General features: G+C 43.5%; 1 protein-coding gene across 1 annotated transcript in view; it reads right to left on the minus strand.

Annotated features, from left to right (window-relative positions):
- LOC139366412 (mediator of RNA polymerase II transcription subunit 12-like) overlaps nucleotides 1–16265 on the minus strand; it is a 48317-nt gene that overhangs the window by 19186 nt on the left and 12866 nt on the right. The window contains exons 9-20 of the mRNA XM_071103867.1: nucleotides 14830–14929; nucleotides 14438–14574; nucleotides 12512–12643; nucleotides 11910–12036; nucleotides 10316–10545; nucleotides 10145–10204; nucleotides 9791–9964; nucleotides 9096–9240; nucleotides 4666–4784; nucleotides 2268–2411; nucleotides 1864–2027; nucleotides 134–265 (exon numbers count right to left, since the gene is read on the minus strand). Of these exons, the coding sequence (XP_070959968.1) occupies nucleotides 134–265; nucleotides 1864–2027; nucleotides 2268–2411; nucleotides 4666–4784; nucleotides 9096–9240; nucleotides 9791–9964; nucleotides 10145–10204; nucleotides 10316–10545; nucleotides 11910–12036; nucleotides 12512–12643; nucleotides 14438–14574; nucleotides 14830–14929 (1664 nt within the window). The remainder of the gene's footprint in view (nucleotides 1–133; nucleotides 266–1863; nucleotides 2028–2267; nucleotides 2412–4665; nucleotides 4785–9095; nucleotides 9241–9790; nucleotides 9965–10144; nucleotides 10205–10315; nucleotides 10546–11909; nucleotides 12037–12511; nucleotides 12644–14437; nucleotides 14575–14829; nucleotides 14930–16265) is intronic.

Consider the following 16265-nt stretch of genomic DNA (forward strand, 5'->3'; position numbering starts at 1 on the left):
TGTGGGGAAAAATATTTTAGTTTCAAAACAATATTAGCATGTAACATGACTTGGCCCCCTAAAACATCACAGGGAAACTACAGTATACAATAAAACTGCATTAAACAGTTGCTAGTCCATGTTTATGTTTTACCTGAAGATCTCTCCAAACTTGCTCTTTAGGTGACAGCAGGAGGTATAGAGGTCGTACAGGTAGGCCAGGATGCAGCGCTCGGCTGAGGAGCAGTCGGCTGGGTTCACCCCCGACTTCACCACGATGCGTAACCTGGTCAATGAATAGTATTCAAACACAATGCAAAACAACAAAGGAAAGAAATCTTTCTGTACTAAATGAGTTATAGACAGGTTGAATCGAGTGCAGGATACAAGGGCACCAATGGAATAGTCCCAAAAGTGCACACTTCAAAGTATTTGAGGGGCATATTTGATTTAGCTACAATTTTTTATGACCCAGGTCTGTAAAAAAAACAGAGGCAGGTTTATTGGCAGTGAATAGATTAGGTACCCGACTGTTTCTGCATCCAATAACGCAATGTTATTGAATAGCACCCCCAGGCTATAGAGGTGAATGGTTAAGGCTGGGATAACATTAGCATCCAGGCTATACAGGTGAATGGTTAAGGCTGGGATAACATTATCATCCAGGCTAGAGAGGTGAACGGTTAAGGCTTGGATAACATTATCATCCAGGCTATAGAGGTGAACGGTTAAGGCTTGGATAACATTAGCATCCAGGCTATAGAGGTGAACGGTTAAGGCTTGGATAACATTAGCACCCAGGCTATAGAGGTGAACGGTTAAGGCTTGGATAACATTAGCACCCAGGCTAGAGAGGTGAACGGTTAAGGCTTGGATAACATTAGCACCCAGGCTAGAGAGGTGAATGGTTAAGGCTTGGATAACATTAGCACCCAGACTATAGAGGTGAATGGTTAAGGCTTGGATAACATTAGCACCCAGGCTATAGAGGTGAACGGTTAAGGCTTGGATAACATTAGCACCCAGGCTATAGAGGTGAACGGTTAAGGCTTGGATAACATTAGCACCCAGGCTATAGAGGTGAATGGTTAAGGCTTGGATAACATTATCATCCAGGCTAGAGAGGTGAACGGTTAAGGCTTGGATAACATTATCATCCAGGCTATAGAGGTGAATGGTTAAGGCTTGGATAACATTATCATCCAGGCTATAGAGGTGAACGGTTAAGGCTTGGATAACATTAGCACCCAGGCTATAGAGGTGAACGGTTAAGGCTTGGATAACATTAGCACCCAGGCTATAGAGGTGAACGGTTAAGGCTTGGATAACATTATCATCCAGGCTATAGAGGTGAACGGTTAAGGCTTGGATAACATTAGCACCCAGGCTATAGAGGTGAACGGTTAAGGCTTGGATAACATTATCATCCAGGCTAGAGAGGTGAATGGTTAAGGCTTGGATAACATTAGCACCCAGGCTATAGAGGTGAATGGTTGAGACTTGGATAACATTAGCACCCAGGCTAGAGAGATTAATGGTTAAGACTTGGATAACATTAGCACCCAGGCTATAGAGGTGAACGGTTAAGGCTTGGATAACATTAGCATCCAGGCTATAGAGGTGAATGGTTAAGGGCGCGGCCAAATTGGACCGTAGATTTTATCCATATCCGTGATTTCCAATGCTTTCTCAATGAGAGTCGCACGTTGTCGGTCAACGAACAAAAAGTTCAGATAAGTTGAACTTTTGACAGGCCGACGGTTACATTAGCCAATTAGAAAAGAGGAGCACGCACACAGACCAAAATTCACCCTTTCTAATTTGGTGTCCGTTCTCCACGGAGCAGCATGGCTAAAGCCTAATGGTTAAGCCTGTAAGACTTACCCGTCAAAGACCTGTGCCGTCTGCTCTGGGTTGAGGATGAGGCAGGAGTGGTACCTCCTCAGCACGGCCACGATGCACAGACACAGACCTGTGGTATAGCTACCCACCAGGCTGGATGACTTGAGCAGCAGCTCTGCCTCCACCAGGCTCAGCTCATTCAGCAGCTAGATACACACAAATGCACAGGGAAGAGAGAGAAGGTTAGTTATAGAAAGATGATTCATACAAATGATACTAAAGCATAAAGGGGAGAACAGCAGTAAACAACCACTAACAGAAACCGGTGAGAGAGAAGCAGACTCAAGGCATAAGAGTAGACATTAAAGGAAATATTACTGTATAACTATGAGAAGTGGAATTAAATGCTGTGATTATATGCCTTGACATTAGAGACAAAGCTATACCTGAATGGCAAAGTCGATGAGGCCACTAATGTTAAGGGAGTACTCCATGAGGTCAAAGATGAACTGGATGTGCTGGACCAGGGGCAGGTGATAGGACATCCCTAAGGCAAAGCTGGTGATCTGTTCCAGAACATTCCTGGACACCTAGTCAGAGAGAAGGCCAAAAGGATTATTACCTCTATACAGTAGTGATGTGCAGTTCGCTAACAATGAGTTATTTTGGAACTCTTTTTACTGACTGAGTCATTTCTTCCCCCTGAGTAACTAATTTGTTTGACCTGCTGGTCGCAATGAGTCCTACAGCAGGATTAATACATGTTCCCCCGGCTCAGCGGCTCCAGAGACGTGCTCCGACCACCAATTGTCGGTCATATGCGTGCAGGACAATAGGTCATGAGCATTGAGAAGAAAAAAACATGTTTAGACAGTAGCGGTGGCTGGGTAAAAATCACTGGGAAGGACAAGGCCAAATGATCGCAGGCATCCCCTGTCTTCAATGCTACGGGCGGTAACAATGTCAACTCATTTGGACCAGACAGCATCAGATAGATGGCCAACACGTAGAGAGACAGAGGGGTGCTGTTTCGCTCGCTCAGATGCTTCCTCCTGTGAGATACATTCAGCCTCTTGCGAATTGAAGGAAAATTATGAAACAAATAGACAAAAGATAAAACATTTTTTTTAAATTGTTACATTTTTTGTGGGAAGCCTGGCTTCCCTGCGCATACATGAATACACACCACTGTGTTTAGAACTGATAATTGATCGCATTGGCGCAAGAATGACTACAATTAATTGATTATTGAACGTTATGATGGACACAGCTTTGAAGAACCAAAAGCCTCAGCCTCTGCTCAACAAACTCGAATTGTTTGGGGGGCTTCAATTAGCGAACGACTGTGTTTATTACCTTACCCTGGCCAAACGCTACACCACGCATATTTGTTTTTTCTCAGCAATGTGATGTACCGTATGGAGCGAACAACAGAGCAGCGGAAGAATTTAATGTGAGTTGTCAGGATACTTATTACCCTGACAATAGTCAATGCATTCCGCCAAGAGTATTTCACAATCTAGTCTGGTTGCGGCCACAACTAGACCTTGTTTCAAAGCTATCAATAAATAATTGTATTTGTATGCCTGGCAATCAACCAATATACATAGTTTAAAGCACACGTTTACAAGTCTGTCACAAATGACAGCTCCAATAAGCCCCCTATGGTGAACGCCATACTCGTAGAATCATGATTAGGCTTGGAAATGTACTTTTTGGGCAAGTAGATTAAAAAAATCTACCAGCCACTCAGATTTTTTTACCAGCCCAAATATTTTTCCTTCATAATTATACCAAAAACAACAGATGAGCATGCTTTCTAATAAGAAGTAAATGGGGTATATAGCTTCATTTCACTTTTGTGACCTGCATCTTTTAACCAATATGTTAAAACAGATAAACAGTTTTACAACTGAACATCAAGAATCAACAAAGTGCATACCCTGCCACAAAAAAACTGAGTGATGCAGCTTATTTATTATTATTAGTTCGGGGATCTACGCTGATATTTTTTGGGGGAGTCATCCATGCTCAATCAAGCACAATTATAAGGTGAGACAAAAAAAATTATGTCAGATGGCCCTTTAACAAGGGACAGGCCATTACCATAGTAATTTGGGCACTTGCTTGTCGGTGATAAAAAGAATAGAAAATCTCAGACTGCAGCAGACAGTTAAAGTAAACTCAAACTAACATTGAAAAACCTAGCGTGTGAACAGAACGATGTAACTAGTCAAGAAACACAAGGACAAAGTCACACTTTAGTAGCCTTTCTTGACAATTGGACCAACATTTACATGTGGGCTTTGGATTTTTTAAAACCGTTTCCAAATGCTCTGTGTGACCACCCGCCAACTTGGCTGGTAAAATATAAATTCTACCAATGACAAAATCTACCTGCATTTGGCAATGTTAATTTCCAACCCTGATCATAACTCTTTCAAGTTTTCAGCTCCATCGTTCGCGGTAGGGGGTCCTGTGTGCTTCGCATTACTGACTCAAATGAATGAAATTAGTCAAAAGATTGGTTATTTTGACTGAACGAGTCAAAAAGACTTGTCAGTAAAGAGCCGAACTTCATCACTACTACACAGGCCTACAGTAAAAACATAACGGAATATCCATAACATTGTATACTCTAGTAAAGTAATTGAAAAATCAGTTTGCCGTTTAAGACATTGTTTTATGAGAATCATTTAACTGTACCTCCAGAAGAATTGAATGGCAGACATATCATAAGTATCGATTTTATACCGAATAACTTGAAGATTCCAATAGCAGGTTTTGGAGCACACTTAAAACGATGAGACTGGACAGCTATTGGGGGGGGGGGGGGGGTCTCACCTGAGAGGTGACCTGGTGCTGATCAAAATGGGAGAGGTGCTGGAATTTGGAGAAGATGTCCTCTGCTGTGGGGAAGGCTTCAGGCTTAGTCCTCTTCCTCTTCTGTCCTTCCTCTCCTCCTGACAGAGAAGAGACAAATCAAAGTCCTATTAAAAAATATATACAACACATCATGTAAAGGGTTGGTCCCATGTTTCATGAGCTGAAATAGATTCAAAACTTGTTTCATATGCACAGAAAGCTCATTGCTCCTGAATTTTGTGCACAAATTTGTTTACATTCCTGTTGGTGAGCATTTGTCCTTCGTGCTGGGGACAATAAAAGGCCACTCAAATATATTCAGATTCCCTCCCTTTTTTCACAATGTTACGTTACAGCCTTATTATAAAATGTATTAAATAGTTTTCCTCATCATTCTACACACAATACCACATAATGACAATGAGAAAACTGTTTTTTAGAAATGTATTAAAAATTAAAAACAGATACATTATATACACTGCTCAAAAAAATAAAGGGAACACTTAAACAACACAATGTAACTCCAAGTCAATCACACTTCTGTGAAATCAAACTGTCCACTTAGGGAGCAATACTGATTGACAATAAATTTCACATGCTGTTGTGCAAATGGAATAGACAACAGGTGGAAATTATAGGCAATTAGCAAGACACCCCCAATAAAGAAGTGGTTCTGCAGGTGGTGACCACAGACCACTTCTCAGTTCCTATGCTTCCTGGCTGATGTTTTGGTCACTTTTGAATGCTGGCGGTGCGTTCACTCTAGTGGTAGCATGAGAAGAAGTCTACAACCCACACAAGTGGCTCAGGTAGTGCAGCTCATCCAGGATGGCACATCAATGCGAGCTGTGGCAAGAACGTTTGCTGTGTCTGTCAGCGTAGTGCCCAGAGCATGGAGGCGTTACCAGGAGACAGGCCAGTACATCAGGAGACGTGGAGGAGGCCGTAGGAGGGCAACAACCCAGCAGCAGGACCGCTACCTCCGCCTTTGTGCAAGGAGGAGCAGGAGGAGCACTGCCAGAGCCCTGCAAAATGACCTCCAGCAGGCCACAAATGTGCATGTGTCTGCTCAAATGGTCAGAAACAGACTCCATGAGGGTGGTATGAGGGCCTGACGTCCACAGGTGGGGGTTGAGCTTACAGCCCAACACCGTGCAGGACTTTTGGCATTTGCCAGAGAACACCAAGATTGGCAAATTCGCCTCTGGCGCCCTGTGCTCTTCACAGATGAAAGCAGGTTCATCTGCTGGAGTCTGGAGACGCCATGGAGAATGTTCTGCTGCCTGCAACATCCTCCAGCATGACCGGTTTGGCGGTGGGTCAGTCATGGTGTGGGGTGGCATTTCTTTGGGGGCCCGCACAGCCCTCCATGTGCTCGCCAGAGGTAGCCTGACTGCCATTAGGTACCGAGATGAGAACCTCAGACCCCTTGTGAGACCATATGCTGGTGCGGTTGGCCCTGGGTTCCTCCTAATGCAAGACAATGCTAGACCTCATGTGGCTGGAGTGTGTCAGCAGTTCCTGCAAGAGGAAGGCATTGATGCTATGGACTGGCCCGCCCGTTCCCCAGACCTGAATCCAATTGAGCACATCTGGGACATCATGTCTCGCTCCATCCACCAACACCACGTTGCACCACAGACTGTCCAGGAGTTGGCAGATGCTTTAGTCCAGGTCTGGGAGGAGATCCCTCAGGAGACCATCCGCCACCTCATCAGGAGCATACCCAGGCGTTGTAGGGAGGTCATACAGGCACGTGGAGGCCACACACTACTGAGCCTCATTTTGACTTGTTTTAAAGACATTACATCAAAGTTGGATCAGCCTGTATTGTGGTTTTCCACTTTAATTTGACTCCAAATCCAGACCATGGGTTGATAAATTTGATTTCCATTGATAATTTGTGTGTGATTTTGTTGTCAACACATTCAACTATGTAAAGAAAAAAGTATTTAATAAGAATATTTCATTCATTCAGATCTAGGATGTGTGATTTTAGTGTTCCCTTTATTTTTTTGAGCAGTGTATTTAGACACTTTGCTATGAGACTCGAAATGTAGCTCAGGTGAATCCTGTTTCCATTGATCATCCTTGATTGGAGTCCACCTGTGGTAAATTCAATTGATTTGACATGATTTGGAAAGGCACACACTTGTAAAAGGTCCCCTAGTTGACATTCCAAGTCAGAGCAAAAACCAAACCATGAGGTTGAAGGAATTGTCCGTAGAGCGCAGAGACAGGATTGTGTCGAGGCACAGATCTGGGGTAGGGTACAAAAACATGTGGGATTGAGGGTCCCCAAGAACACAGTGGCCTCCATCATTCTTAATTGGAAGAAGTTTGGAACCACCAAGAATCTTCCTAGAGCTGGCCGACCTGCCAAACTGAGCAATCGGGGAAGAAGGGCCTTGGTCAGGGAGGTAACCAAAAACCTGATGGTCACTCTGACAGAGCTCCAGAGTTCCTCTGGAGATGGAAGGACAACTTTTTCTGCAGCACTCCACAAATCAAGCCTACGGTAGAGCGGTCAGACGGAAGCCACTCCTCAGTAAAAGGCACATGGTAGATTGCTTGGAGTTAGCCAAAAGGCACCTAAAGGACTCTCAGACCATGAGAAACAAGATTATCTGGTCGGATGAAACCAAGATTGAACTCTTTGGTCTGAATGCCGAGCGTCACGTCTAGAGGAAAACCGGCACCATCCCTACGGTGAAGCATGGTGGTGGCAGCATCATGCTGTGTGGATGTTTTTCAGCGGCAGGGACTGGGAGACTAGTCAGCCTTGAGGGAAAGATGAACAGAGCAAAGTACAGAGAGATCCTTGATGAAAACCTGCTCCAGAGCGCTCGGGACCTGACTGGGGCGAAGGTTCACCTTCAAAAAGGACAACGACCCTAAGCACACAGCCAAGACAATGCAGGAGTTGCTTCGCAACAAGTTTCAATGTCCTTGAGTGGCCCAGCCAGAACCCAGACTTGAACCCGATCAAACGTCTCTGGAGACCTAAAAATAGCTGTGCAGCGACGCTCCCCATCCAACCTGACAGAGCTTGAGGGGATCTGCAGAGAAGGGAGAAACTCCCCAAATACAGGTGTGCCAAGCTTGTAGCGTCATACCCAAGAAGACCCAAGGCTGTAATTGCTTCAAAAAGACCAGAGGCTGTAAGGTGCTTCAAAAAAGTACTGAGTAAGAGGGTCTGAATACTTGTGCAAATGTGTTACGTTTTATATTTTTTATACATTTCTATACCTGTTTTTGCTTTGTCATCATGGGGTATCGTGTGCAGATTGAGAGAAAATATTCTACAAATGGATTAAATGTTTAAGGCAGTAACGAATCAAAATGTGAAAAAAAGTGAAAGAGTCTGAATACTTTCCGAATGCGTCCCTATAAATAGTGCACAACTTTTGATCAGGGCCCCTAGGGCTCTGGTCAAAAGTAGTGCCCTGTATATAGGGACTAGGTTGGCATTTGGGTTGCACCCATTATAATCACATTCTCAAGACCCTTTACTTTCGAAGTTCACATTATAATGACAGTGTTCAAATGGCTTAAAATCTAAAAAGGAACAGAGAAGGTTATGCAAAGCACAAGGGAAATGGGCTTGTAACCAGAAGGCCATCTGCTCAACTCCTAAGCAGAAATATGGCTGAACATAAATGACTTGAATGACATAAGAAAAAAGCCCTTTAGGCTGCATAATTATAACTTCTCAAATCCCCCTTGTTAATGTCACATGCTAAGAGAGATAAGATGAGTGGCAGCAAATTACAGCTACTAGCATAGAAATTGGACAGGGTGGAAATGAATATTGAATATAGGATGCTAGCCCTGGAGTCAATCGTCAAAAATCCTGTGTTCAATAATGAAGAACAGAGAGGAAAGAGTGTTGGAGAAGAGATATAAAGGTTTCTGAGGAAAGTTTTCAATTTGGGAAATGTTTTTGAAGGGATCAGATGGAGGCAGATGTAACAGCAGACTCTCTCAAATAGTACCCTATTCCCTACATAGGGCACTACTTTAAGTAGTGGGAATAGGGTGCCGTTTGCGATGCACCAAAAACAGGCACCGCGTCCATCAAAAACAAAGTTAACAAAATAACGTCTCACTGCAATCTGCTCAAACAGTATCTGTAATGTGATAGACAGGGGGCACATCTGCTGAGAGTTGTGGGAATATACAACGTCACTCAATAAATCTATGGTTGCGCATCACGACTGGTGCTCAAATTCATGTCAAAGCCTGGAGTTTCCAGAACGAGCATAGTCTTTCTCTCTACGTGAACAATTCTAAAAGCAACGGCAGAAAGAAACTGACAGGCCATATTGCTCCGGGGAAAACAGAAGGCCCATAGATGAGGTCATTAAAAACAAGAGTCAAATAAGAACTGGAACTAGTACTGTTCTTACCGGTCTCTGCTGTGCTTTTGCGGTTGAGCACCTTCAAGATGTCTTTGGTGATTTTCTTGATGGCGTGCCTCGCTTCGTCTCGCTGCTTGCCCACGCCGTAGAGCACCACCAGTCGCTGGTTACACTCGTGACTGGCACTCTCCTCCTAGGGATGATGACAAGTCAGTCAATGTGTGCACTGTGCATTATGTAGTGGAGGTAGTTCACATTGCCTGAGATCTGAGGACTTAGGCCGGCACTAATAGCTAATGCCTAGACTTTAGCTCAGAAGGCTAACTGTCAAGGAGTGAGTCAATACATGCATAGTGGAGGTAGTTCATAGAGCCACCCAGTTGTTATGAGTCACCTGAGGTCTGTCTTTTGTTTAGAGGGCTAACTGTGTCAAGTGAGTCAATTTGTGCATAGGCTATGTAGTTGAGGTTGGGTGCAAAGCAACGCCAGGAAGCTGAAAATGTGTGTTTTAGCTTTTGAGGGCTAAAATTGCCTTGAGTTAGATCAACAACCAGTCCCAATGTAGCTACGGTAGTTCACTAAGCTTTGCTGTGGTGATAAGTAAACTTGTCTGAAGCTATAAAGCACCCAGAGCCTGGGCTTTAGCTCAGAAGGCCATCATGGTCTACAGTTGCACTGATGACCCAGATTGAATTCCATCTGTGTGTTAGAGCTGAGCCAAAGCCTCTCTCAGGGCTGCTTACCTGGGGGATGGGGAAGTGGGTAGCGTATTGGATGTGGCGGGGTTGCTCGTACACCAATGGGAAGGCAGGATCCAGGGCCTTGTCTTTGCAGGCGCCCTTCCCTTCCTGTTCCGGGGCAGGCTTCTCGGGAGAGGGGCTGCCCTTTGACTCACAGTGAGTGGGGGGAGAAAACATCTACAAAAAAAGAGATAACTCAAGTTAATAGGGCTGCACACAGCATGGAAAGGTTATCCAGAGGTCAATGGGACAGTTTGATGGAGCACAGGTAAGAATACTATATAGTTGTGCCGGGGACAATATTCACTAGTACACATTATCTGCCCACTTCTACTGGCATGATGCATATACACCTACCTCATCGAAATTAGCGCTCGAGTTGTGATCGATCTCCATTAACTCGGAAAGACCAGTGTCCTGTATAAAGAAAAGAAAATACACGTTTCATTCCAAAATAAATTCAAAAGCAGTGAGTAACTATCGACGATACATTGTGGACACTAGCACAGCTGCCACCACATAACATGCCTCGTTCTTGACGCTGCTGCCTGCATCCTGCTCCTTGCGCTCTGATTCGTCTGAAGGCTCATCACTAGGGGAACGGGGGCGGGGCAGGTGAGAGTCAGAGGCCAGGTCACCGCGGGAGATGAGCGTGCACATGTAGATGTTGTGAGAGAAGACGTCGTGGCGGATGAGCTCGCAGAAGAGCAGCACCAGGTTAGAGAACTCCACACGCTCGCTCTCGTTGCCTGCCTCCGCTGAGAAGGGACATATGGGGATAGTTTGTCACTATACACTCCAGCATTAGCAGCAGTAAGAGACCAGTCATAACCTTTATAATATCATCTTTAACAGACACTTTGATCCAAAGCGACTAACAGTAGTGCACACATACATTTTCATATTGGGTGGCTAAAGCGGGAATTGAACGTGATGTTGCAAGCGCCATACTCTGATAACTGAGCCACACAGGACCATGTGCCATGCTAACCCAACACTAAGGTTGCAAAATTTGGGTAACATTCCAAAAACTCCCAGGTTTTCCAGAAATACCTGTGGGGAATTCCATAATTTTCTGCTTATTCCATCCAGAGTCCAGGAATCTTCTAACCTGGATTTCTTTCACCCTACTCAACACCAATACCCCTTTCCCACTATGTTGCTGACCTGATCCATACTGTGCTGTTGTGGATTTTTTTATTTTCACCATTGTCCTTTTCAGCACTATGGTGGATGCGTAACCAGGCCAGCGCAGTACAGTACAGCTCAAGTCCCAAACCCATAGTAGTGCATAACAACTCAACCGCTGGGCAGACTAAATCCAAAAGAGTGCTGGAATCAGGAGATGCAGAGAGCCTAGCGGGCTCATAAATGGGACCCTATATTCCCTATATAGTGCACTACTTTTGTCCAGGACCCATTGAGCTGTGGTCAAGTGCCCTTTTGGGCCCTAATCAAAAGTAGAGCATTATATATGGTGTTTAATCAAAAATGGGTAACATTTTTACTCTTGTAGGATGGCTAAAATTAGAGTGAATAAATCAATTGAGGTCAGAGAAAAAAAAAGGTACAAAAAAAAATAATAATCTGGAAAATAGCATTGCGTCAGCTGGGCTGGATGCTGTGGAGGAATTAAGGCTAACGGACAGGCTCACAGTGGAACTCCTCTTACTTCCAAACCCAGAGGACATAAAACAGTATAGAGGAAATATATACATTTTCATATTCTAGTATACACTTTTCATATGAATGATTCAAAGATTTCTCAGAAAAACATTTGTGAAACACCAACGGAGCACTGAGCGTACCGCTAGCTTTAAAATTTTCAAAGCCTTTTACATTTAATTCAGTTTGTGTCATGTTAATTTGGCTTTTTGCGACCAGCGGAAACAACTTTGCAGACGAACACCACAACATGTAGAATCCTCAAAAGTCTCTGCGAGAAGGCGCACCACTCTGTCAAGAGAGTTCAGTGCTTATCAGATGTATTAAGTTAGGAAATCTGGGCAGAGTGGGTAGACACCTTACAGTATAGGGAATAGGGTGTGATTTGGGAAGCAGCCGCAGACAACCCAAATAAGGGAATATAATTGACTACTAGTGAAGTGAAGGGCAGACTCACTGAGCATGGGGGCCTGGGTGTCCAGGAACTGTAGGAGCACGTCTTGAAACACAGGCAGGGTGGCCGCCGAGAGAGATCCTGATGAAACTGAGCCTTTCTCATCCACCACCTCCGACTCGCCGCACCTCTGTGAACACAGACAAGCACACACACAGCCTGAGAACCACTGCCATTGAGCAAATATCCCTTACATCTGTGATAAGCATGGTATAACATTTGAACAATAGTTTCTTCAGTTTTGTATACACATGTTTGCAGGCAATACAATTTAATTATATGGATTGAGACAGCATTGCACACAACAATAGCCTTGAGGAAATACAAAAACCTACACCTCACATCTTCTAAAACAATTCAGAATCTTGTTATTAAAGGCTGTGGCCATCTTCATCCTTTATTTACACAGGTGAAATCTCGGGATTAAGATCTCTTTTGCAAGAGAGACCTGTTCTCACGAGACAAGAAAGAAGGCAAGAAGTATCCTTGAGAATACTCAGGAAAAGCTGTGGCCGAGTGACAAGGCGTCACTGTGGGGCAGTCACGGTGCTGTAGTCATGAATCGGAAATGTGTATGTGCACGAGTGCGTGGGCCAATGTCTCACCTCGGCTTCGATCTCTGCCTGTCTCTTCTCCAGCAGCTTGGCCACCACCATGGCCCTGTGACGGCCAGACCTCTTGCAGCACACCGCCCACTCACACAGCAGGGTCACCACGGCATCGTCATCAGGGGACATCTAAATAGAGAGAAACATGTCAGGGAGAAGACCATACAGCACGGAAGCCTGGGCCCATCTAAGTAGTGTTTCTATAAGAATACAGTTCATTGTCTCCAGAAGAAGAAATTCTATGTGTTCTACAGTAATGGTTAGGGCCAGATGGTGTTAGTTGGCCTCTTGCTCACACTTGACATTTTGCCTTTTCATATGTGATTGAAAACCATTCAAGGTCCAATGCAGCTATTTTTATCTCAATATCAAAATCATTTCTGGGCAACAATTAAGTACCTAACTGATTGTTTCAAATTAAAATGGTCAAAAAGAAACAAAAAGAACTTCTTAGCAAAGGGACATTTATCAAACATGAATTTCCTTCAGGAAAGCATAAAAACATTTACTTTTTACACATTTGGTTACGTTACAGCCCTATTCTAAAATTGAATAAATACCACCCCCCCCCACCCCAAATCTACACACAATACCACATAATGACAAAGCGAAAATGGTGCTAGACATTTTTGACAACAATAATAAAAAAATGTACAAGTATTTACATAAGTATTCAGCCATTTTGCTATGAATCTCGAAATGGAGCACGTCAGAGAAAAAACCAAGCCATGAGGTCGAAGGATTTGTCCGTAGAGCTCTGAAAGGGGATTGTGTCAAGGCACAGATCTGGGGAAGGGTACCAAAAAAATTCTGCAACATTGAGGGTCCGCAAGAACACAGTGGCCTCCATTTTTAAATGGATGTTTGTAACCACCAAGAATCTTCCTGGAACTGGCCGCCCAGCCAAACTGAGCAATCGGGGGAGAAGGGCCTTGGTCAGGGAGGTGACCAAGAACCCGATGGTCACTCTCACAGAGCTCCAGAGTTCCTCTATGGAGATGGGAGAACATTCCAGAAGGACAACCATCTCTGCAGCGCTCTACCAATCAGGCCTTTATGGTAGAGTGGCCAGACGGAAGCCACTCCTCAGTAAAAGGCACATGACAGCCTGCTTGGAGTTTGCCAAAAGGCACCTAAAGGACTCTGAGAAACAAGATTTTTTGGTCTGATGAAACCAAGATTGAACTCTTTGGTTGAATGCCAAGCGTCACATCTGGAGGAAATGGAGCAAAGTACAGAGAGATCCTTGATGAAAACCTGCTTCAGAGCGCTCAGGACCTTACTGGGGCGATGGTTCACATTCCAACAGGACAATGACCCTAAGCACACAGCCAAGGCAATGCAAGAGTGGCTTCGGGACAAATCTCTGAATGTTCTTGAGTGGCCCAGTCAGAGCCCAGACTTGAACCCAGTCGAACATCTCTGGAGACCTGAAAGTAGCTGTGCAGTTACACTCCCCATCCAACTTGACAAGAGCTTGAGAGAATCTGCAGAGAAGAATGGGAGAAACTCCCCAAACAAGTGTGCCAAGCTAAAAGCATCATACCCAAGAAGACTCGAGCTTGTAATCACTGTCAACGGTGCTTCCACAAAGTACTGAGTAAAGGGTCTGAACACTTATGTAAATGTGAGAAGTATTTTTTTTTTATTATACATTTGCAAACATTTCTAAAAACCTGTTTTAGATTTGTCATTATGGGGTATTATGTGTAGATTGATGAGGAAAGAAACTATTTAATACATTTTAGAACAAGGCTGTAACGTAAGAAAATATGGAAAAAGTCAAGGGGTCTGAATACTTTCCAAATGCAGTGTGTGTGATATATAAAAAACAGGAAAAATCACATTTTAACTGCACTGGGCCTTTGAAGTCTTCAGACTTGACATATGCAAGAGTGGTCATCTAAGAGAAAACATCTTTACCTCGTGGCCGTCTTTGCTCTGGCCCGAGCCGAAGATGCGGTTGTAAAGGGAATCCAGGGAGTTGCTGAAGTCTGACTTCTCAAAACTGTGGTTGTCTAGAACCTCCAGGGTGTGTAGGACCCTTCCAATGGTGAAGCCTGGCGAAAGCAAGTAAAACACAAAATGTTACTAATTTCCTTTTTCCTTATACATCCAGGGCCAGTTTCCCAGACAAAGATGAAGCCTAGTGCTGGGCTATAAAGCATGCTCAGTGGAGAATCTGTTGAATTAGATTATTAGTCCAGGACTAGTCTTAACCTTCGTCTGGGAAACCAGCCCATATAGTCATTATCTGGATGAAATGTCATTTTACAGGTGTTATTGATCTAATCATGAAGGAGCAGTTTCCTTACCAGCAGTTGTCTCCTGACATTTATCAAAGGACCAGCGGAACTCCACAGCCTGCCCTCTGTCCTTGACCTGCTCCTCTATTTCTCTGACCTTTGCACGGACCTGAGGTAAAAGCACAGATAAGACTGAGATAAGCAGACGGGACAACTGAGAAGACAAAGTCAATAGGCATGCAATGATGTCAACCTGTCAGCGCGTGGAGGGCATTCAATCAATCAACTGACAAATGCATTAGTCATAATTCAAAACCCAAATGCATTAGTCATAATCCAAAACCCAAATGCATTAGCCATAATCCAAAACCCAAATGCATTAGTCATAATCCAACACCCAAATGCATTAGTCATAATCCAACACCCAAATGCATTAGTCATAATCCAACACCCAAATGCATTAGTCATAATCCAACACCCAAATGCATTAGCCATAATCCAACACCCAAATGCATTAGCCATAATCCAACCCCCCAAATGCATTAGCCATAATCCAACCCCCCAAATGCATTAGTCATAATCCAAAACCCAAATGCATTAGTCATAATCCAAAACCCAAATGCATTAGTCATAATCCAAAACCCAAATGCATTAGTCATAATCCAAAACCCAAATGCATTAGCCATAATCCAAAACCCAAATGCATTAGCCATAATCCAAAACCCAAATGCATTAGTCATAATCCAAAACCCAAATGCATTAGTCATAATCCAAAACCCAAATGCATTAGTCATAATCCGAAACCCAAATGCATTAGTCATAATCCAAAACCCAAATGCATTAGTCATAATCCAAAACCCAAATGCATTAGTCATAATCCAAAACCCAAATGCATTAGTCATAATCCGAAACCCAAATGCATTAGTCATAATCCAAAACCCAAATGCATTAGTCATAATCCAAAACCCAAATGCATTAGCCATAATCCAACCCCCCAAATGCATTAGTCATAATCCAACCCCCAAATGCATTACTCATAATCCAAAACCCAAATGCATTAGCCATAATCCAACCCCCAAATGCATTAGTCATAATCCAAAACCCAAATGCATTAGCCATAATCCAACCCCCCAAATGCATTAGTCATAATCCAAAACCCAAATGCATTAGTCATAATCCAAAACCCAAATGCATTAGTCATAATCCAAAACCCAAATGCATTAGCCATAATCCAACCCCCCAAATGCATTAGTCATAATCCAAAACCCAAATGCATTAGTCATAATCCAAAACCCAAATACATTAGTCATAATCCAAAAACCCAAATGCATTAGCCATAATCCAAAACCCAAATGCATTAGTCATAATCCAAAACCCAAATGCATTAGTCATAATCCAAAACCCAAATACATTAGTCATAATCCAAAAACCCAAATGCATTAGCCATAATCCAAAACCCAAATGCATTAGTCATAATCCAAAACCCAAATGCATTAGTCATAATC

This window comes from Oncorhynchus clarkii, chromosome 14 (genome assembly GCF_045791955.1).
Source record: "Oncorhynchus clarkii lewisi isolate Uvic-CL-2024 chromosome 14, UVic_Ocla_1.0, whole genome shotgun sequence".
Taxonomy (NCBI): domain Eukaryota; kingdom Metazoa; phylum Chordata; class Actinopteri; order Salmoniformes; family Salmonidae; genus Oncorhynchus; species Oncorhynchus clarkii.